The 23797-nt window shown below is 39.9% G+C and overlaps 1 protein-coding gene across 1 annotated transcript; it reads left to right on the top strand.

Annotated features, from left to right (window-relative positions):
* Positions 1-5012: 5012 nt before the first annotated feature.
* On the top strand, positions 5013-22380 carry il12rb1 (interleukin 12 receptor subunit beta 1). The gene is made up of 16 exons (XM_063494714.1): positions 5013-5547; positions 7771-7860; positions 8459-8582; positions 12483-12634; positions 12763-12905; positions 12991-13030; positions 13304-13423; positions 14260-14336; positions 14562-14772; positions 14855-15001; positions 15173-15271; positions 17568-17723; positions 17873-18028; positions 18465-18534; positions 18743-18818; positions 22057-22380. The coding sequence occupies exons 1-16, from the start codon at positions 5013-5015 to the stop codon at positions 22378-22380; spliced, it is 2520 nt and encodes an 839-aa protein (XP_063350784.1).
* Positions 22381-23797: the final 1417 nt, after the last annotated feature.

Here is a 23797-nt window from a genome sequence, read left to right as displayed (position 1 = left end):
GAAGACACTGCCCTCCTGTGGCTGTGAGTGACAACAACAGAGCTTTTTATCTACCCTTCAACCTCATTTCAATTATATTGTGAGTCTGCGCTCTCGAGAAACAAGCCAGTATGCTAATATGTGCTAATATGCAGAGAAAAAAACAGGACCTAGGCGAGGAAACTAGGTTGTTGCAGAGGAATATTAGCAGCTGCAGATCATGAAATACAAGCAGTCGTAAGCAAAACAGATGAAACTGTGTAGAAAACCTGGTAACAGATTAGTATTATGAATATGTTATGAAAGTGTTGCATCATTCCCTTACTGGACACTTTATTAGTTACACCTTCCTAATGCTATGGACCAACTTTTGCCTTCAGACCTGCTTTAATCCTTCATGACGTAGACTTAACAAAATGCTAGAAATGTTTCTCAGAGCTTTTGGTCCACATTAGCATGACAGCATCACACAGTCGCCGACCAAGAAAATACCCCACACAATTACACCACCACCAGAACCATTGGTGGATCCATGCCTTCATGTTATTCTGATCCCACTCTCTGAATGTCACAGCAGAAATTAACACTCATTGGATCAGGAAATATTTTTCCAATCATCCGTTGCCCAGTTTTGGTGAGCCTGTGTGAGCCTCAGTTTCCCGTCCATAGAGGACAGGAGAGCTCGGCTAAGAACAGGAAGATTTCTGCTGACTGGGTGCTTGATGCTGTGGTTCTTCTGCTTCAAGCTTCCATTGTGCATTCAGAGATGCTCTTCTGCATGCTTTGGATGTAACAAGTGTAGTTTGAGTTAGTGTTGCTTTCCTATCAGCTCAAAGCAGTCTAGAAATCCTCCTCTGATCTCCAGCAAAGCATTTCTACCAAAAAACAGCCACTCACTGGATATTTTATGTTTTTTTAGACCGTGCTCTGCACATCTTACAGGTGGTTGGTCAGGCACGGACACAGGAGAGGAGGCAGAATTAACTTTAAACAAAAAGCGAGCTTTTATTAGGGCTGATGTGACGTGAAACATAAAACAAAGCACAAAACAAACTTGAGCAAGCAACTAAACTGAAGGCAATGACAAAACTAAGGAATCTATGAATAAACTGTGACACTGTGACTAGATTATGACGACAATGAATGTTATGAACACTGTGGTACTAAGAAAACTTAAGGACACGATGACGTCACGGGGAAGGTAACACAGACTACTAGACAGAGGACTTAAATACACACATGAGGTGATCAGGGGAAGTGGAGACACAGGAGGACACAGCTGACTAGAATGAGACATAATAACAAAAACTAAAACTAAACATAAGGAACCAAGAACTCAAGACTCTTTCAAAATAAAGCAGGAAACATGTGGATATGACATGAGCAACATGAAAACAAACAGACAGAAAATACATGACGCAGAAGACTGGGACAGACTTACACCAGGGGACATGAAGAGACTCGTAACTAAGGAGACATGAAAGAACCTAAACTATACTGCAACTCAAGGTAGCAATAATAATACTAAGACTTAACATAATTTCATAAATATTCCAATAATATAAAATAACTCATTAACCCTTAACTTAAGAATAGCACATGGATAGAACACAATGTAAAAATAAGAAAACAAAAGTAATACAAAATGCCGGGTTAGAGATCCAGCCCCTCACACTTCCCCATTCTGATTCTCACTTTGAACATAGTTGAATCTACATTTACATGCCTAACGTGGCTGTGCTGGTGAGCAGATATAGGACCCAAATGAAGGACAAGGTTAAACCGTTTTAATGCTATCAACTCGTAAGAATAGCATTTTTAGAGCAGCAAATCTAACAAGAAGGAATTTTTAGGAAAACACAGGGACCTGGACAAGACCAAAAAAAAGAACAAGGGAAGACTCGCACAGTATACACACACGGGATAATAATAGGTGGGAACTCAGTTTAGGATAACACACACAATGACTGTGGAGGAAGTTAAACTACACACAAGACACGGAGACAAAGAATCACCAAAATAAAACAGGAAAAGAGACACGACTGACTGCGAGACAACATTAACTTGGCATAACAAAACCAGGGAGCATGAAAGACAAAAATACAAAGACAAGACCAGAGGAACAGACTGAGAACACAAAAGGGACTGACTAAATTAATCTAACAATCAGCTTCCTTTAAAAAAAGAAAAAAGGAAAAAGGTAGCACTGTTTTCATGATTTTTAAATATAATGATTGAGAAGCATGTTTTCAAGTGCAGTGACAAATGAATATCACATAGTGTTCCAAACTTATCATTTACAAACTAAAACAATATAACTCTGATTGTTCCAAAATATAACCATGCCCACAATTGAAGCACATCAGAAACTGCCTCTAACCCGCCATCTGCTGGTCAAGTTGTGTTACAACATGTAATAAAACAGACGGTCTGTGAGAGAAAGATGCTGAGTGAAGCTGTGAGGTTCAACAAACTGATGGGTCACAGAGAAGCACTTCAACCTCCTTTAACAAGAAGCAAGCATCCATCAGTCTAATGGAAACAGTGTAGAGGAAGTGGGTGCTCCCTCAATCATCGATTCATTTAACATCTTCAGAACAATCTGGGTACAAAGTTCCTGAGCTTCTTCTGGGCTTCAGCAGAATCCATATACCTGTTATCCTGGTGTCTCATTTGAGCAGCCTTTGCAAGTCTCCCTGCTGCCTGTGAATGACGGGCCACAGTTTCTAGTTTTCACCCACTGGTAGGTCCATCAGGGAGTCTTCCAAAAATAGCAGGAGTGCTGAGAGCAGATCTGTTATGGTGTGGATATGGAGAGGACCAAAGCCAGGCTTATGGAAACGAAAGGTAACCTTCATTAAAACATCATCAATTTTAAGGAAAAGGGGTTAGGAAAAGGAGATACGGGTGACTCAGGGAATCGGTGAAAGTAGAGGCACAAAGTAACATTAATGCAGGGTATTAAAGAAAACTGTCCTTCAAAGTAAAACAGGAAGTCCAAAGGCAAAACAGTGTACACTAAGGTAAGGTCCACACTGGATCTGAGCAATAAAAAAACTAATCACAGAGGATGAGCAACAAGACATGACTGCAAAACTGAAACTAAGCACAAGAATATTCATAAAATAGAAACCAAAGATTTGAAATGTTACGAGAAGTAAAACTAATAAAATACTGAAATAACGGAGAAATTCCAAACAGGAAACAAGAGCACAGGATCAACTGTGAAACCAAATACAAACCATGATTACAAGAACTCAGAACAGGGACTAAAAACCAGGGACGAGGATACCAACTTCAAATGAGAGCTAATTAAACTTATTTTTTGCTTTTATGGGAAGAGTGACAAAACCTTTGAAATCCACCGCATATATTTGTCTCTTTTGGTCATACATTTCTTATATTCTCATATTTACTTCTCCAAAAACTGCTGACATTACACCGAGGCTGTACCGTGCTTTCATAATAAGGGGGACCATCGGAGGGGGAACCATGCAATCCTCCTGGGAAGAGCTGAGGAGAACCCCAGACAAGGGGTCACTCAGCAGCCACAGAGCCGAAGCCAGAGGCAGCTGAGTGGTGAAGCTTCACAAGAGTGACCGGTCTACCACAACTGCAGGCTTCACATGCCTCAGTTAAGGTCAGACTTCATGATTCAACAATAAGAAAGACACAAGGCTCCTTAATACGGAGACATGTCAAAAAACATCTTGACCTTTAGACTTTTGGGGAAATGTTCTGTGGATATGAAGAGACAAAAGCTGAACTCTTTGGAAGGTTTGAGTCCTGCCGCGTCTGCAACCAACACAGCATTTCATTTAAAGAGTATCAGACCAACAGCCAAACATGGTGGTGGTAGCGTGATGGACCTGGAAGACTCACTATAATTGATTGAACTGTGAATTCTGCTGTCTGACTGCATTTTGTATTTACTCAGATTATTATTATTATTTTTTAAATCAAATCTTTATTTGGAATGGACAGGAAAAATTCATCAACATAGCAATATATGAATAAGATGAAAACAGAGTCCTTCCAGGTTTTTAGAGTTAAGTCCAGGAGAGCAAATAATAAAAACAGTGATCGGGAGGTGCATATTATCCTCTAATGGATATTACTTGGAGAGTTGCCTGATAACAAAGTTCTTCAAGGTTCATATGTTCTCCAGAACGGGACTCATATTACATAAAGGTAGGACACATTATATGGAACTATAAACATGAACTGGGGGGTTGCCCATGCTGCTCTCATGGAGGGAAAAAGTAGAAAAAAAAAGCAAATAAAATACATTGTTACGGCCCCGAGCCTTGGAGGGAGTCAGACTGCCTTTTTTTGTTCATGCAAATCCAAGTGTGCTGGGACTTGTGGATGATTGGTTACTTGGAGACCTGTGCCAGCCCTCTTCTATGCAGATTGCAGGGTGACAGTCCACGCAGATAATTGGCTGCCCGGGGATCCCCTGATACTCCAAGAGGCCATCAGTGGCTGATCGTGCTCACCTGCGGCTACAAAAGGCTGGAGGGCCTTCACTCAGTGGCTGCTGCTTAGGACTGAAAATGCAGTTTGCCCTTCGTGTCGCCCTCTTCGAACTTTGTTGAACTTTTTCATAATGCTGAACTTTGTGTGTTAACCTCGGTGCATGCTTGAACTTAGCCTGATTAGTGTTTTGAGTTTTGTGACGCTAGCTTGCTTTGATTAGAATTTTGTGACACTAGCTTGCCTTAGTTATTCCTTAGCTTTTACGTTTGTTTGTGTTATTGCTTTACATGTGATAATTGGTTGCCCAGTGGTCTGTTGAACAGCCCTGTCAGTTTTCTGTTAAAAGTTTGCAAAAAACCCTTTATTTTACTCAAGTTTTGTGTGGGGGCTTGTGTATGTTACTCCCCTCCTGTCGCCTAGTAGAGGGGGTCGTAACATAAGTGGGGGCTCGTCCGGGATCTCCTTTTCCCCACAAGGAGAGTTCCCATTTGTGAGAGAACGTGTGTTTTGCTACATTTACTTTTTCCTTCTGCCCTCTTCCCTGTATGAGCGCCATGTCGGCTGCATTTTGCTTAGAGCATTTCTTAGAAGCTCCGTCTGTTGTGCTCCTTGATAGCTGCTGCAAGTGTGAATTGCTGCAAATTGCAGAGCACCTTAAGCTCCAGGTCCCTAAAACACTCCGTAAGAGTGACCTGAAAGTGTGGGTAGTAGACAAGTTGGTGGAGGCTGGTCAGATGCAAGTCCCTGATCTGCCTGAAATGCCTGTGGTCTCTGGTGAGCCTAGTCAAACTTCCTCATTTGAGGGGGACCATAAAGATGGTTCTGGTCATGACAGTGTGGGAGATGAGGGGGGGAAGACACCGTGCATGCTTCCTCGCTACGATTCCCTCTCCTCTGGAAGTTCAGAAGCACGGGACGGGGCCCGGCTAAAAGTACGACTGGCACGGCTCCATTTGGAGGCCGAGGAGAAGGCTCAATTAGATCTCAAGATCGGAAGGTTGGAGATAGAGGCAGATAAAGCAGTGAGGCTGCGTAAGCTGGAACTGGAGTCTCAGCTGCAAGCCTCATCTGTCTCCGCTGATCGTTCAGGTTAACAATGGTCAGAAATTAGATAAGTAGGTTACAAAAGTACAAGTAACAGTGAGATCAAGTAAAGTCAGCTCTTGTGGGGGTCATTAATAGGATCCAATTGTTTCAAATTTGGTAGAATTTACCTTCTGACTTCTTAACAGATATGTCAGTTTTTCCATCCTAAATATCTCTAAAATGATCCCAAACCAATCATCCAGGGCAGGCTGGACTGGGCTTAACCATCTTCTTGTAATTGTTTTCTTACTTGCCACCAAAAATAATTGCACCAGCTTAATCTCACTCCTACATTCCAGAAAAGGGACCAGACCCGTGAATAGAACCTTAAAATCTAGAGGTATCTGAGCGTTAAAGACTGTGCTTAAGGAGCCCTGGACACCCATCCAGAAATTTTTTAACCTGGGGTAGTCCCAAAAGACATGAAAATGATTAGCAACAGTCGAGCCGCATTGTCTCCAGAATTGCATATGAGCACTTTTATATCTCTCCTGATATGGTGTCTTGAAGTATCTAATAATATTCTTCCAGTCATTTTCCCTCCAGCTCATGGAACTGGATGTGGACCACTGGCAGGACCAAATATTTTTCCACTCCCCCACAGGAATATCAATCCCTGATTCCCTTTCCCATTTATCTTTAATGTATAAAGTGTTAACCTCGCTGGCACTAGAGAGAGCTTTGTATAGGTCGGAAATAGCTTTAGTAGGGGTCATGGTTGTAGCATTTTTCAGGATGGGGGAAAAAATGTGACTCAGCATCTGTAAAGTCGGACAATTTGCACTCATGATCAATATGTGATTTCAGCTGTAGGTATCTGTGAAAGTCGTATTGTGTCAGGTTGTGTTTGTCTCTCAAAGCTGAGCACAATGTTTCTATAAGTAAGATTATCAGATTGTCAGATTATCTTTGTCTAATATTAAGATTTCTTTGATGATCTGAAACATGGAAGCGTGACAAGAAGAGGGCACATTTTTTTCATGGCGCTGTACATGTGACCGTGAATCACCATTTCAAAATGAAAGTGAACTCGTTATGAAACTGGATAAATGGGAAACAGTTAAAGTAATGAGGATATAAGATGGGGAGGAGTTGTGTGAAAATGAAACAATTATGCAGGACAACACAAGCTTAATGTACATTATTATATACCATACCTATGAGAGTGTGTATTACTATAGAGTATTACTGCTGAAATGGTTAAAATGTGTCCAGAGATGCACAAAATCTGGAATTTCCAGATTATTTCTTACAGGAAAAAATGCAGGACCCTGCAACCCACAGAGCTTCTCTTTATATCACTCAGTATGTCATCGTCTTTACCAATCTATAATATTATTATTAAATCTTTATTTATAGACATATTTCTAATCCTTGGACTTTACCGTATGATTTTTTAATTTGAGTGGAAATCTGTTGTCACTGATTTTTTTGGGTGCTTTGCTGTCTGTAAATGAAATGATTCAGCTTCTTATACTGTTACAGTATAGGTGCAACTACAGGATTCACAAAGTGAAACTTTACATTTTAATTTTATCATTAATGCACCTACATGTGCAGTTAAGCTGACGGTGTCACACGCTCCTTTCAAAGGAAATCTTTCAGTCTTTATCAAATTTATTTTGCTTTTTCAAATAAAATAGATGCACAGTTTACACCTGTGCAAAAGCCTGCACTATTTTTAGGAAACAGACAGGAAGTTGTTTGTCTGGAGCTTGTTTTTAAAGATTCAAAAGTCTCACACACACACAAACACAGACACACAGCAGGAAGGTTAGATAGCGTCAGATATAAGGAGGTTTTAATGACTGCACACTTCTACACGTCGACGTGGGTTTAGACCTCACACGTAAAATACAGAAAGGTTCCCTCTCACCTGATTCAAGACACTGAATGTAGGTGTGGTGAATCAGTTGCTCTAGTTTCTAGACTTTCCACTAGTTTTTCTTTGATGTGCAGTCTGGAGACAGCAGAAAACGGTGGCAGGAAAATTAAAAATGTAAAAATCAACAAATGATTTCAGTGAGTCATACAGTATACAGGATTTTGTGTATGACTGCCATTGTGACGAGCACAACCTTCCCCCACCCCTGACGCTTGTGGTTTTGTTTGCTCTTCATATGAAGTGAAACAAGCCGAGACATTCTGTGACATTTCGGAGAAATACAAGTGAAGGCAGGTTATCTACATGGACTCTCACAAACTGTAGAACGATCACCTTTCTAGACTTTCCACCATACCTCATGGAACTTTTTAAGAACAGGAGCTCACTACATGGATATGTTATGTTTATGTTCCTCACGACTCTCAGCAAAGGTAGATACAACTATGAAAACCTTTCCTCTTTGATGACCTTAAAAAGTTTACCTTCATTTAATTGGCTTTGTGCTTTGAGATTAACTTTATTCTGATTATATCAAATCACCTTCAAGAATGCTAATTACATGCATGAAAGTGATAACTCAACTTAGTAAAAACATCAGCCACAAAATTTTGGTTATCTTATCAGCAGTGTGTGGTTTCCACACTTTGCAGTTCACATCCGCAGTGTGCAGCGTTTCTGAAGTGTCGATGTTTAGGTTTAAATTATATTTGACAAATTAACTCATTCAAATAGAATGTAAGTGTGAATTTTGCACTTGTAAGGGTGAGGTAAAGTGACAAATAATGTTTTAGACGTTAGATGTAGGACAACAAAACAGTGAGTAGAGAGAAAGAAAATGTTACACTTACAGGTGTATTTCAAAAAATGTAAATAGTACAAGAAAATTCCAGCTTGAAATGGGACATTTGAAGCTGTTTTCTCTAAAGTGATGTGTGGTTTCTGGGGTAACCTGGCAAAGATAACCCAGACAAATTAAAGGTCCACCTTATGACATCAGTTTATATCATTTTCAAATATGTTTCTTCTTAGGTTTTGCATGCGAGGCTCCCTCGAGTCCTCAGTGCTTCAGACGAAAAGCTGAAGCTACTGTTTACACGTGCGAGTGGAGCCTGAACACGACTCAGAGCGACGTGACGTTTGAGCTTTACTTTAAGTGAGTATTGCTCAGTTTCAGCTCTTTGTTACTGATGTGTCCATAAAGATGTTCAGTCTGTGGAAAATACTGGATTCTTTACACATAAACTCTAAACCTTTGTGTGATATTTTTAAAAAATGGGCCCGTGAAGCCCAGTTGCCACAATTCTGACATTTGCTTTGTGGCTATCCAGCTTCTTACAGTGAACAACTGGTTGGGTCGGTTGATGTTTCATAGCGAAAGCCAGGGGATAGGTGGGATCTTGATACCCCTCTGCAACACCTGCGACTGTGCTGCAAGCCAGAGGTGTTATGTTAGGATGTGAGAAACCGTGAGAGTTTCAGCCAGCCCAGAAATCGTGAGATTTTCACGTGACAGTGGAACAAAATGAATTTATGATCTGAGAGGCTGTACTCTTTCAAACAGTTTAGGTCAGCTATGTAGGGCAGCTTTCATAACATGTAATCAAAATAAAGCAAATGAGGTCATGTCAGTGCTACGTCCTCTTTATTTTTTATTTTTATTTCCACAGCAGCAAAGCCCAGAGAAAACAATTTAAGGTCACAGATTCCGCTTCTATTTTATGATGAGCGCATTTTAAATATAGCAAACTTAATCTGTCATTTTAAGTCTGACAGCCTGTGTTTACACACTGTTAGCTGGTGTTTTCATCACTGCAAACATTAGAAACACCTCTATTCAGTTTTTACATTTTACTTTATTAGTGACTTAAATACTTGCAGTGCATTGCTTGGCTTCTGTGCATCATGCACAAACTGCTACAGCAACAATGAAAAACAGTTACCCTGGGAGACTCATGCCTTCACTCTTGCAACCAAAAAAACAAAGAGGTGTGCACTGCTGGCAGCTGAGACGTTTAACGTTAGTAGCACAGTTTGCTCTCCCATTTGCATTCACCTCAGAACAAGCAAGTGTGCGGATGTGAGAGGAATAGAAGTATTATGCAACTTTTATTTTATGCCTCAGATTAGAAAAAAAAATGCACAAAAGCACTTTTGCAACATAGGAAATTTTGTGTGTCTGCATTGTTCTGTCATCATGAGTGAAACTGCACTGCCAAACTACATATTAATAGATCTTCAAGAAAAGTTACTTCTACTGAAATGGAAGGAGAGCCTACATGACCGATTAAGTCTTTTCATGGTCAGAGTTATGAAAAAGAGAAAAACCTGATAAATGGCTTTGGAACTGGAAGAATACCAGATTTCAGTATTAGCATAGAGAGACCATACTCTCATGTGAAAGAGAAGGTTTTCACAGTGCTGTTAAATACCAAATACTTACTGCTTCCATTGGAAATAAGAGGGTAGCTAGTACCCTATAATAAATGCCCTCGATTAAATGATCATCAGCATGTGCGAGCCCCTCTGCAAAATGCAACATTTCAGCATTTTGATGATCTAGTGGTATTGATACACACTAGTCTTTTAGGCGTGAACGTCCCAACAAATTCCCCCCAAGGTCAGTCCATTCAATGCTTTGAGAAACTGCACAAATTGTCCCTCATTAGAAATGTATGCAGGTGTCGCTTGTTTGGAAGGGTCACCAGGGTGACCAGGTCACCAGGTGAGCTAAATTATCGTTTGTTCTGAAACTAGAAGTTAAAATGTGTGAAGATGATTGCAAGTGAGGCATTTACTTATGGAAGATTAGAACTTGTGTGTATAATAATGTGTACCACCTGTTTAAAGCTGTCCATGACCCTAAAAATCCCCCACAGAGACCGTCGAGACCTAGTCAACTGTTTAAGAACAAAATAACGCATTAATGAGCACAGCAACAAAAAATGTCAGATGATCAGAGATACTTTACACAGTAATGAACACACACAACATTTAGCCACATACTAAATACTATTTCATTTTGAACAGACCAGGTCATTGTTGTGGCTCTTCAGAAGAGTTTAGCATACCAGGTTCAGCAAAGCTTAGGCTTTTAAAGCTGCAACAAACCACAAGACTTCTGTGACCATGTTCTTTGGACAGACCACACCAAAGTAGAGTTGTTTGGCCATAATGTGCCACCTGAAAACCGAACGAGCTGTAGGGCCCAGTGCAGGACTGATGATGATTTTCACTTGTTTTGCAGCCATAGGACCTGGACACCTAGCAATTGACCACAAACTCCTCGGTTTACCAAAGTATCCTAGAGTCAAATGCAGTGTTGGTCAAGTTACTTGAAAATAGTAATTAGTTACCAATTACTGATTACTTCTCCAAGAAAGTAATCCTATTACTTCACTGATTACTTATTTTCTAAAAGTAATTAGTTACTTTATTACTTAATTACTTTTAAACAACATAATACACAACCTGAATACACAATAAAGCAATAGACACTTTAGCCCAATTCTATTTTTTCTGCATAATCCATCATATAAAATTGAATCAAATGAAAAAGTCTCTTTTTAGAACTTGTTTTATTAGTTTTAATCTTTTAACTTTATGCACATTGAATCAAGCAAAAATTAAATGATATGCAACAGTCTTTGACTTGAATAAATTCTTTAACATTTAAACCTATTTTCTGCATATTCCATCATATAAAATAAAATCATTTTTTGTGTTTACAAGTAAAGATGCAAGTAAAACACAGCAAAAAATAAATAAAATCAAAAAGTCATGGGCACTGAGTCATGTCACTCCTAAATCTATTTTCACCTGTTTTAGCAGGAGTGGGGCCGGTGGACATTTGGTGCTGCAGCAGTCGTGTCAGTGGAGGGATCCGGTGTTCTGACAAAACATCTTACTTTGGCAAACCGTCCTACCGTACATAGTATATGCACATTTCTGCTGTCACACAATAATTCCAGCAAAAATTTAAGTATGTAGGATGGTTTGCCACATAACTTAACTACCAATCAGAGTATGCTTCTAGCTCATATTCATAAAGGCGAGACGGTTTGGCACTTAATTTCACCCCTCAAAGTATACTTGTAGCTCATACTCACAAAGATAAGACGGTTTGCCACTTAATTTTGTAATGTGCGCATGCGCAGCACATGCACAGAAACAACCAGTAGGATGGTTTTTGAGGTAGGATGGATTCCCAGAACACAGGGGGTTTCTCTGTGAATTTCACATTCCAATGACAGCGTGCTAGGTGCTTGTTCAGATTTGAAGTTAGATTTTTATGCTGCATGGGAAGGAGTTTTCTTCCCACGCAAGGTGTACAGCGGACGCTAATGTTTTTGTCACTTTTTACAGAATCAAACTCAAAGTCATGTCATACTTCCAAGCTTTAAACGCTGCGTGGTCGTTCTCTCTCCCGCACTCCATATTATCCATTGTTAATCTACACACATCTGTTACCACAGATGTCGCACACTCGTATGTCATTGTCATGAGACACTCTCACAAACAAAATCACATTTTAGTAACACAGTAACGCAGTGTGCTTACAGGAAAGTAACAGTAATCTAATTAATTTTTTGCAATAGAAATCCCTTACTTTACTTGTTTCTTGAAAAAAGTAATCAGATTACAGTAATGCATTACTTGTAACTGCCCATCTCTGGTCAAATGTGACCAGTCAATGACCTAACCTCAGGGACCTTAAGAGAGCTGCGCATAAACATGCCTGCAAACCTCAATGAACTGAAGCTACGCTGTGAGGAAGAGTGGGGCCAAACTCCTCCAACAATTTAACAGACTGTTAAAGTCATATTTACCTGAGAGATGTGATACACATGTCAGTCATCTCATTTAAGTTCAAGCAAGAATGTAAAGAGGTGTACTTTCTAAAATAAGAAGCTATGAAAACAGACAAAGCAAAACAAATGAGTGAAAGTGGACGAGAAAGTGTTAATATACTCACGAGTTTAATGCTGATGTGTTGTTAAGTGTTTCTTTCTCCACTGCTCCCGGGGAAGTGATGCTTTTATGTTTTTCTATGTAGTGAGACAAAATTTGGGAACATTAAGGAAACTTTCCATAATGTCGTTGAGGAACAACTCATTCAGTCCCGCAGCGTTATGATTTGGGTGGAAGCTCACGTAGGAAACTCCACCTGCAAATCACCAAAGACGTCTGCCGTACTCCAGGACATAGGTAATGGACACCCTTTTTTAATTACACGATTATCCATTTTGATTCACCAAAATGACACACAGCCCACATTTTAATTTTGCTTTGCAGTTGAAATGTGCATTAAGCAAAGTTTCGCTTTCATTTAACAGTAAAATATGAAGCACCACAAAATATTTCAGCATCCTGGTTGAAAAACAACCTAAGCTTGAGCTGGATAACTACAGAGAAGTATCGAGCTGTAGCAGAAGTTTGGTTCAGACGAGATGAGCACCCCACAGAACCGTGGGGAAAAGTGAGTCAGTGTTTTGTCACCAGATGTAAATTTTTGGCCTTTTTAAACAAATCACTATTTAACCTAATTTCATTTGCTGTTACAGAGAATAATAAGCACCACCATTAACAACAATAAAGATCAGCGTGAGTACAAATATGTCTTATAGGAGTTAAAATGTCTGAAGACGATTGCAAGTGAGGCATTTGTTTATAGAAGCTTATAACTTAAAACGTGTAACACCTGTTAGTGTGTGTGTGAAGCCCTCCTAGACCCTAAAAATCCCCCACAGAGACAGTCATCTGTTTAAGGACAAAATAATGCATTTATGAGCACAGCAACAAGTATTTCTAGGCAACATTTAGCCAAGTGAAACTTGGTTGAATGAGCTAAACTCTCTTTTTCTTCAATCTGAACAGACCAGGTCTTTGTTGTAAACCTTCGGAAGAGTTCAGCGTACCAGGTTCAGATCAGACACCGATCCACTATAGCCAAGAAACCACTGTGGAGTGCCTGGTCTCAGGTTGTGGTTCCTGCAGGTGAGCTAGTGTTATATACACAACAGAAGTGATGATTTTAATAGAAAATGTGAATCTTAATGTGAATGAAATGCATATTTACACTACAATTGAATGTGTAATGATGCTGCACAGGATGCAATTGAAATGTTTGCCTTTTATCACATGGAGAAAAAAAAACTACATCCTCTTTCAAATTGATGGTTTCAGGATATGAAAAAAAAATCATTTTGACCTTAACAGGTCTAAAAAAAACAAAAGTTGGTAAATGAATGTCCCAGAAATCGTCAAAAACCCATAGCCCTCAGTTAGCATATTAAATGCTAAAGTCCATGACAGTACAAGTAGAAAAAGACTAGACAAGTATGGCTTGTTTTGAAGTGCTACCAGGAGTAAGCATCTTCTACATGTTCAAAAAAGAACATGGCAGCACGACTTGGGTTTTGAAAGTTGCATCAAGTTGCATCACAAACCACAAGACTTCTGGAGTACCAGAAGTACAGACGCCATGGCACAGATGTTTGCCTCTAATGCACAGCAACACATATGGTGAAAACCAAACACATCACATCAACTGTCGAGCACGGCGGTGGGAGGGTGATGATTTGGGCTTGTTCAGAAACCACAGGGCCTTGCCATCTTGCACTCATTGAGTCAACCATAAACTTCCGTGTTTACCAACGTACTGTAGTCAGGAATGTGAGGCCATCTGTTTGATAGCTTTCTTTTTTAAAATTGTGTCATAAAACAGAGCAATGATGCCAAGTAACTTCTGCCCTGTTCAGTCCACTCTAGCATTCTTCTTATAGGATGGTAAACTGATGCATCTCAAAAAAGTCTTTTTGTTTTCATTACAGAACTTGTACATGAGCCTAATGTCACCATGACAATAACACATTTCAATGGCACTCGAAAGGTGACACTAATGTGGATGGTAAGTCAACTCACGATAAAGACCAGGAGCGGTGGATGGAACTGAATTTGTGAAAATACTTGGCTGTAAACGGCACTTCATCCATCAGTTTCTACCACTTTTTTTTTTACATCTTCATTTTCATCCACTACTCCTTGGACAGTGTTGAAACAGTTGAATATAATATTTTCTTGTCTAGTCGGTTCAGCTGCATTTGTCTCAACCAAGTGCCCTCTTGCTCTTCAGCCAATGCCACTAGGAGCAGCAGTGAGAAATGTGACGTCGAATTCTTCGCACCGGTGCATTTGCACCAAGACCGTATATCACAACGACCATACTATTTACACATTTGTGTCGTACTCGGCTGCCAACATCTCCGTTATTGCCAGAAATGATGTGAGTGTGTCTCCTCCGGCAATCCTGCAAGTACCAGCTGAACCTGCATCAGATTTAAAAGGTAGGTGTGTAAAATGCATAAATATCAATATTGTGTATATTTATGTTCAAGTAGACCACAAAGCTGAATTTCTCTCTGGCAGCTTGCAGCAAAACTTTGGCAGATAAAAAAATAAACAGGAGAACTTGTCTTGAGTGGTACGAGCTTCAAGATGCAAGTCCAGTGCCAAAAAATGTGATAACCTTAACAGGAAAGATGGGTAATAAGAAGAAAGAAGAAGTAAGAAAGAGTAAGTTGTATATTAAGTATGTTTAAGTTTGTTCCCTGTGTTCATGAAATGATTAAGACCAACAAGCAAAAGATTTTACTCTCATTCATCTTATGTTTATGCCACCTTGTTTTCAAAATGATGGCATTAAAAACACCGTAGACCAAAGCAGCCTTTGTGTTTCTGTTACAGACCTGAAGGACTACATCCGTTACCTCTACTTTGAACACAGATGTCAACATGGGAGACCACAGACGGTTAAAATGTGCTTCTATTATCAAAAAGAAGGTGGTAAGTGCTTTCATGAAAACATACATGTGCAAGGTTTCTACAGACTTTCCCTTCCAGCTAGGAGGACTGCAACGAGTCGACCACATTAAAGAGCACATGCATGCACACATAGATTAACTAAAGGGGAGAGCGAGGCCGGCTGGCACATTTTTTACTGTGTGATATTTCTCTGTCATGTGGTGAGATAAAACTGTCAAACCAATATCGACTAAAAGATAAACATCTCAGAAAGAAAGAAATATTCAAAGATGATTGCTGAAAGGGGGATTCATGAATAAAATTACTCAGTCATGGCAGGATTTGTGAAAAACAGTTTGCTTTCAGCTACACATGTCAGACCTTAAACATCAGTGAACAGCAAAAATATTGCAATATTTTTCCATTCATCCATCCATCAGTTTATTTTCTTAGCCAGTTCAGGGTTGTTAGGGCTGGGTGCAGGGTACAGCCTACTCAGGTCACCAGTATATCGCTGGACCAAGAAACAGACAATCAGTTTGCACCAATTACACCTAACACTCAGTGTGAGCATGCAAACGGCACACAGAAAGCCCCAGGTGGCCGTTGGATGGGCACCACTTGTAAGAATGATAAAATGTTTTCATTAAATGAATATGCCCATCATTCTCCAGCTCAAAATGACCTCTTCAGACGTCGGTGATTTATTCAAACACAACATTAATGCCACAATTAAATCCCAATTTTTTAAAATCTTAACGCTATTTAATCTCAATATTTAATATGAAATAATGAAGTCATGCATAAAACCCAACAGCACAAAAAGCTCTCAGCATAAAAGCATAAATAAATATTGCGTTGCAGTAGATTCAGTCTTCTTTGAAGACAAACTGCAAACTAAAAGATTACCCACAAACCTCAGGATAGGCAGGGAGATGACCCCGCTCGCTTTACTGAGATAATCTGCAAACTTTTGGAGACTGAGAGTCAATGACTATGTAAAAATATTTCAACTCTGTAATGTGTTTGACAGTGACATGAATGTTTTTAATTATTCTGGTTGATGCAGTGGAAGACTCAATGGCTGCTCTTCTCTATCAGCCTGTCAAGGCAGCTGCACCTTCAGCTGCAATGCCAACAAACCATGCATATAGCATTTCGTCAGAGATGCCCCAGATAGTGAGGCTTTCTAAGATCTCACGTTTGTAGAGAATTCAGCTATTGTTTGGGCTGTAAACTCTTTTGAGATGCAGTCCTCAAAAACAGAGGGGAGGATGCATATTTATTCCCACTAGGGATTAAAGATGAACAGAGACACGTAGTTCAAAGTAAAGGGAATCACCCATCATCGCCAGGAATTATCACTAATAATTAATAATACATTTTCTATATCGCTGTGGGTAGAAAAGGTATTCAGAGGGAGGGGGCTTTTGATTGTTTTGTGTTCACATTGCAAAATTGAAAAGTTGGACTCTCCTCAAAATTTTGTGACCTTCAAGTCTTTTTGCATAAAACGGTTGTGATGAAAACCAACTTGTTTTGACAGCAGGCTCTCAGCTCCTAGCAATCATAATTACAGCAGCAGATACAGACCTTGGTCAGTTTGAACAACAACATCATTTAAGTATTGAATTGACTGATTTAATTAAGCAAATAGGTAAAAGCCTTTCAGCAGAATAATTACTGCAATGATTAATATGTTTTAGCTAGCAAAGGTAAACTATCGTGATGACTGTGATCAGATATCACTTTAAATCATAAACAATCAACAGTAGAACACAAGGCTAAGATTAGCAGTGAAAGTAAGAACATTAACACACACAGTGTAAATGGGGTAAAGGGAGGTGTACTAAACAGCTGTGTAATCTTAAGAAAACCACTTATTAGTGAGACAGTGCTTTAGTTTGCAGCAGAAAGATTGAAGTAAAGGTCATGTGGTCTGATGGGCGATTAGGTAATAAAATGTAATGATGCACCAACCTGTGGGGCCAGTGTTGTGATCTGTGGGTGTTTCAGTTGGTCTGGACTAGGTTCTGCAACTTTATGTAGTGCCCTTTACCTGCTCAAGTACATATTAATTGTGAGTTGTGGGCCAGTTAGCATGCGTAAAATTTAGTTCCCAAGATTTGCTAAAGTGAGAAGCTAACATGCTAATTATGATATATTACTGAATCCAAGTTTAGACCAGTTCTCTAGGCAGTTAACATTAAGCTGAACAAAAAAAACGACGTGCACCACACACTCATCGAGTGCAAATCAAAATCATTGAGCACAACACATTTTGTCTCCTGTTGCAATAGGATTATTATTTTAAATTTTTTATTTTTTTTTATTTTAGTACCGCTGAAGGAACCTCAGGAGGTCACCACATTTCACGAAACAGACATTTCTGCTGACCTGTCCTGGAAAGCGATTCCTCTTGCGTACCAGCAAGGCTTCCTGACACATTACCGCCTGTGCTGGGTAAAAATCAGTTCACAGGATGAGCCCAAAGGTGTGAAAATCACTTCTTTGAACTCTAACTGCTTCTAAGTTCTGTAAAAGGAAACACTAACTGACACTCACATTTGAGAAACATAAATTTCCAAACTGTAATAACGAAATTGTTTGTCTTTTTTTTCCCTGCTTTTTTTTGGGTGTTAGTGTGCGACAACATACCAGCTTCAGAGACTAAATACCACCTGGAAAACTTGAAAGCTGGAAGCAAATATAACATCACCCTAGCTGGGGTGACACAAGTGGGAGAAGGGCCTGAAGCCACAGCAATCATCAACACCAAGCCAGGAAAACCTATGAATGGTATCAGAACGAACTCTCACGTTGAAATAATTTGTTTTTAGTAAAGCTAATATATGTCAGCAAGGTTTTCTCTTTAGGGTCTCTAACCATCTTTGATTTGCATAAATATTTGATGGTACAAACTTACCATATGTAATGATTGCTGTGAGATTTTAGCTTAATTTATCAAATATGTTTCAATATATCATTTTTGAAAAATTGTCATTGATACCTTCAAGATATTCACGCTCCAGGCTTGAACATGAATATCTCAAGAAGTCAGAAAGTGAAACTGTTTTTCACAGAGCTGTGGTATAAAGTTGAGTTCAAACTTTACATTTCAAAGAGTGAACTCATGATATTAGTTCAAACCTTGGAGCTAAATTTTTTGTGAAAATCAGATATGGTCTAGCAGAATTACTAATTTTCTGTTACTCTCCTCTCCTCCCTCTATTAGTGTGGTTGAGTTTCGGCTTGCTGTTTGTCTTCTTTTTATTCTCAACAACGTGCACCGTTGTCTTGAAGAAGTAAGTAAACTTTTTTTTCCCATTTTAAAAACAAACCTGCCAACTATAGTATGCATACAGTATGTTTGTTTAGTACTTGTGAAAAACAAGTGAAACATGGTCAGCAGCCATTGTCAATGTAACTTTTGATCATCAGACGTGTCTCTTAATTGTCAAAGAAAGTAAGTTTCTCATGAAGTTCTTGTTTATCTGTTTTTCTCATCTTTAGGATCAAAGTCAAGATTTTTCCTCCAGTGCCAAAGCCTGTTATTACAGATTTCATCCCCCATAAATCAAAGACTCAGGTAAAAGGCCATCGCTTGGATTTGCAGCTGTTAAGGATTTGATGTTCGTTTCCTGTATGGTTATTTAGGTAGTTATAGTCAAAGAAATTTGGGGGTTTAAACAGTTTTGCTATTTGGTTGGTGTTTTGGTGGTTCTGTGGATTGGAGGTGGAGAGCTTGGCTTTTTTGATCCCTGATTACTGAAATATCATCCTCTCAGGGATATTCGAGTGTGTGTGAGAGTTTGTCCTGCAATCTTAATGAGAAGGCATTCAACTGCGCACTTTGAGGTATCATGTGGGAGGTCCTTGGGAGTATGGGGTATCAGTCCCTGTATAATCACTGTGAGAGGTTGGTCTGCATTTCCAGATGTTACTGATTCTGTTTACAGGGAGGTTAAGGGTGTTTGTTTTGGTGGATCTCTTCTCTGCTCTTTGCAGATGATGTGGTTTGTTATGGCTTAATCAGGTTTGTCCTCTCACTCACACTGGGACTGTTTGAGGCTGAGTGTGAAGCAACTGGGATGAGAATTCACAGTGACACTCCTTGGCTAAGCAGCTGCAGCTGGAAAAGGGTCCACTCTGGGTTAGGAATGAGTTTCTGCCACAAGGGGAGAAATTTAAGTATCTTGTGGTATTGTTCATGAGGGGAGAGGGGACACTGGTAGATAGATTTCTGCCGCGTCTGCAGTGAACTGAATGCTGTAACAGTCTGCTGCAGTGAAGAAAATGGATGGATGGTTTCCAAATCTACACACTTGTGAAGGTCCACTTGATGCAGATATCATCATCAGATGGTGAGCATGAGACTCTGTCCATGTAGACATTAAAATACAGTGCAGGGGCCCTTCAGTCAAGTGGAGTTGTAAAAGTATAATAGTACTGAACTCATGGTGAGCCTTGTGCAGGACTTCGAGTCCTACAGTGTTTCCATCATGCACAGGACTTTGGCTACACAGTGAAAGACCAAAGCAACCAAAGCAGGCATGCTTGCATGCAACCCTCAAAAGCCAGAAGCGTGTAGCCCAACTACATGTAGGTGAAATGCAAACTAGCTTAAAGCTGGGCTTGAACAGGAAAGAAATTTTGATTTCACAACAAGCATGGAAAAAAATTAGAAATTTAAAAAGATAAGAAGAAAATGAGAAGAAGGGTATGGACTGATTCTTATATAGTGCTTTTCTACTCTCCGGCAGCACTCGAAGCACTGGAGAGCTTTCATTGTTTTCAGTACTCGGTATTGTTTTCAGTATATCAGTTAATACTTCTGTGCTCTTCATGGCAGAGGCGAAGCAAACGTAACAGCAAAAGCACAAAGACAAGCACGCTTACCCCCCACTGCACAGCACATGTAGACGGGTGTCTATAAAGTTCTGCGCAACACCAATGTACAAAAATGTTCCATGCGTTATGGTTGATGTGTTGGTCCATTTTATACTCACGTTTATGGGATGCTTTGCATGCTGTAGTCTCCAAAACGATGGTTCCCGCTTCAGTTTTGTAATAGAAACAGAAGAAGTGAAAACAGGATGCAACTTCCCAAGTTTTTCTGCAGAATGTGTCATTATTTTTAGCTTTTACTGCAGCTTTTACTGCAACTCATTGCCTTCTCAGATTCTCAAATTTGTGCATGACAAAAACCAAAGTGACACCAAAGCACACAGTGTAGCATTTGGAGTCTCATTTTTTCCCACGTGCTTCCATTCACAATGGTGTTACCAATTAGCATAGACTGTTAGTCTTGGGGTTTTCACTCCATGGGACCATCATTCACTGACTTTTTCATTGTTTTCTTTTTTCTTCACTGTTTGGTTGGACTTTCTGTCAGAAAGCCCTGAGGCAGTTTTCTCTCAAGTGCAACAAGTTCCTCTTCTGTTTTCTCAGTTACCAGCATGACTAGTCCAAACCACCCCAGGTACTGTGAAGGCAGCTGTTCTCATTTACATGACCACAGCAGGTTGCTTACATAAATACTAGTCTTTTTAACCTGCTTAAAAAACTATTGTTGTTTTGTCTTGTGAGACCGGGCTGAACGTTTCATGTTTCTGAAGTCTGCTGTGGCTCCACATTGTTGCCCAGTGAATCCAGTTTGCTTTAACCCTCTCAGGCTCAAATTAAGTTTTAGTTACAGGAAAAATCTGATATTTGGGGAAAATTATCAAAAAAAAAAAAAAACAACTCATAAAATATGTATGTGGGGTAATCAGGTTGTTAGTTTTTAACTGTTGCAAATCGGCAACGCCTGCCTGGAGAGGGTTAATTAGCCTTTAATATTGAGTACAGTGTTCTTAGGATAAGAAAGGCAAGCACCTGTATATATAATTTACTGAATTTTAAACAAAGAACAAGCAAAGAGGTCCAGGAAACTGCAGACCTGACTGTGATGAGATATTATGCGCTCAAGATCTGGACTATAAAATCAATTCCCCACTGACCTTTGTAACTGCTAAATGGAATAAGTTTGAAATCATAGGATCGGATCAGTTAGACAGAGGCCATTCTTGAATAAAAGGCATGAGACAGTCCATGTGGAGTTTGGTAAACTGCATGTAAAGTTCTCAAAACGCATGAGAAAAAAGATCATCTAGGTCAAAAACCTAACTATGAGGGCAGAACTCAAAGCACTATGTCTGGGAAACAGTAACAAGAAGTAAAACTGCAAATGATGGAAAGTTGAATGTCTGTGGTTGCTAAGTGGGCATTGCTGAAATGACTGGATGCTTTGGCCAAATATTTTTCCAGCAAATACTCTGACCAATCTATTGAAAGCCAATGTGGCAGAACCACAGACTTTTCATTTGACCAAAAAGCAGAACTGTCGACTGCGTGCAAGAGAAGTGTGCAGCCACAGTACCATGACCAGTGATCGGTGGACCACTGTTTTGACCATTGTCAAATTTTTTTTGCCGAATGTGACATGTGCCCTATTGAAAAAGACAAAACACAAGCAACTGAGACAAAAATGAGCTCAACTCATTGCGTCAGTGAAAACAGTACACAAAGGGTGTGTATGTATAAAACCTGTATGTACCTTTCAACACAGATGGTCCTTTTATCAGATGTGCACACTGGTCCCCCTCCTTTTTTAGGACACCGCTTCGATGTTTTCCAAAAAGAGTTTCAAATTTTAATTTGTCTGACCACAGAATATTTTCAATGAGCTTTAACCCACATTTTCATATCTACAACTGATAAAACCCTTTATCCCATGTAATTACAAATACTTACTAAATCTGTTCTCTGATAATGTGATAAAACAGGAAATCCTAGAGAAGAAAGAGGAGGTGCACGATGAGCTGACGCTGCTCAAACTTTATCCAGAGGGAAAGTCTGTCTCAGAGGAAGCAGAAGATGTCCGTGTTCTCAGGGACGAGTGGGACGATGGGACTGATGAGGACGTAGACCACGACAGGAGTACCCTGGAAGAATGCAGCGACGACTGTTCGAGCCCCGGCTCTACAAATGAGGAGCAGAGGAATTCCAAAGAAGGAGAAATTACGGACCTTGAGCAAGTGGACAATGAGCTTGCCATGCTGATCTACAAGAACGGCTTGGTGTTTGACATGAAGACAGAATTACCTTAAATGGATTTAACTAAAGACTTTTCAGCATCACAGCACAAAAGAACCTAAGCACTTGCTGACTGAATGAAGGATCTTAGCAATAATATATTAATCAGCAAAAGTATTTTGCTGTTTTTTTTATTTGACATTAATGGACTATCTTGTTTGTTCATTGACATACAGTAGGGGAAATAATTATTTGATCCACTGTGAATGTGTAAGTTTGCTCACTTTGCAAAGACATTTTTATGGTAGTTTCATTTTGTATGCAACTGAGTGAAATAGGTATTTGATCATAACTTAGTACTTAGTGAAAAAACACTTGTTGGGAAGAACAGCACTAAGACCTTTCTTAGGTTTAGACACATCCCAGGAAAGGTTTTGGCCCACTCCTCTTTATGGACACACTCTAAATGCTTTAGGTCTTTTTGCTGCCTCTTGGCACAGACGCCTCAGCTCCTTCCACTCAGGTCTGGAGACCGGCTAGGCCACTTCCTGACCTTAATGTGCTTCTGCTTTAGCCACTTCTTTGGCAGTATGTTTTGGGTCGGTGCCATGCTAGGAGACCCATCGATGACCTATCTTCAGTGTTTTGTCAGAGGGAAGGAGGTCCTCATCTAAGATTTTATGGTATGTGGCCCTGCCCATTGGTCCCTTAATGAGCTGAAGTCGTCCTGTACCGTTAGCAGAAAAACAGCACCAAAGCATAATGTTTCAGCCTCCGTTCTTCACTGTCGGGATGGTGATATTTGAGTCATACTCAGCATTTCTCTTTAGTTTCATGTGAACACTGCACTTTCTGCCAGGTGTCCTGTGAATCATTTAGATGTTCACAGATATTAACGTTAAAACAGGCATGTACATGTGCCTATACAAGGGGGAAGGGGGAACTTGCAGGCATTGTAAGATTTCAATCCATTGTGGTGTAGTGCATTACCAATAATGGTTAACAAGCTCCTCCTGTGTAGTTTTGGGCCAATTCGTCACCTTTCTTCTGATCATCCTCACCCCACGAGACAAGCTCTTGCACGGAGCTCCAGATCAAGGGTGATTGATGGTCATTTTATATTTTATTTCCTTGATTTCCAACACTTGTCTCTGACGTCCTCTGAAGGCTCTTTGGGTGTGGTTTATACACATAGTGAGTTGAGATCAGGAGTATCTGTACTTGATTGATTTACTGTCATTTAATCAATCAATCAATCCATGGGAGTCAGGGTATCTGTAGAATGCACTCCACACACACTGGTTATGCTCACAAGTTTATTTAGGGATTTATGCAACAACCCACAGTCTGGTCAGCGCTGGTCTCAGCTTTTCCAACCCTCCTCTCTGGTCTTCCACCTCACTAAAAAGGGAAAAAGACTGTCATCAGTCCAAACGCCACCAGCTGTGCTCTCACCTGCCTCCCCAGCTTCGCCCCGTTGAGCTGCACCAC

This window comes from Pelmatolapia mariae, linkage group LG15 (assembly GCF_036321145.2).
Source record: "Pelmatolapia mariae isolate MD_Pm_ZW linkage group LG15, Pm_UMD_F_2, whole genome shotgun sequence".
Lineage (NCBI taxonomy): Eukaryota > Metazoa > Chordata > Actinopteri > Cichliformes > Cichlidae > Pelmatolapia > Pelmatolapia mariae.
Note: the sequence above shows the minus strand (reverse complement) of the source record. Positions and strands in the feature narration are given on the sequence as shown.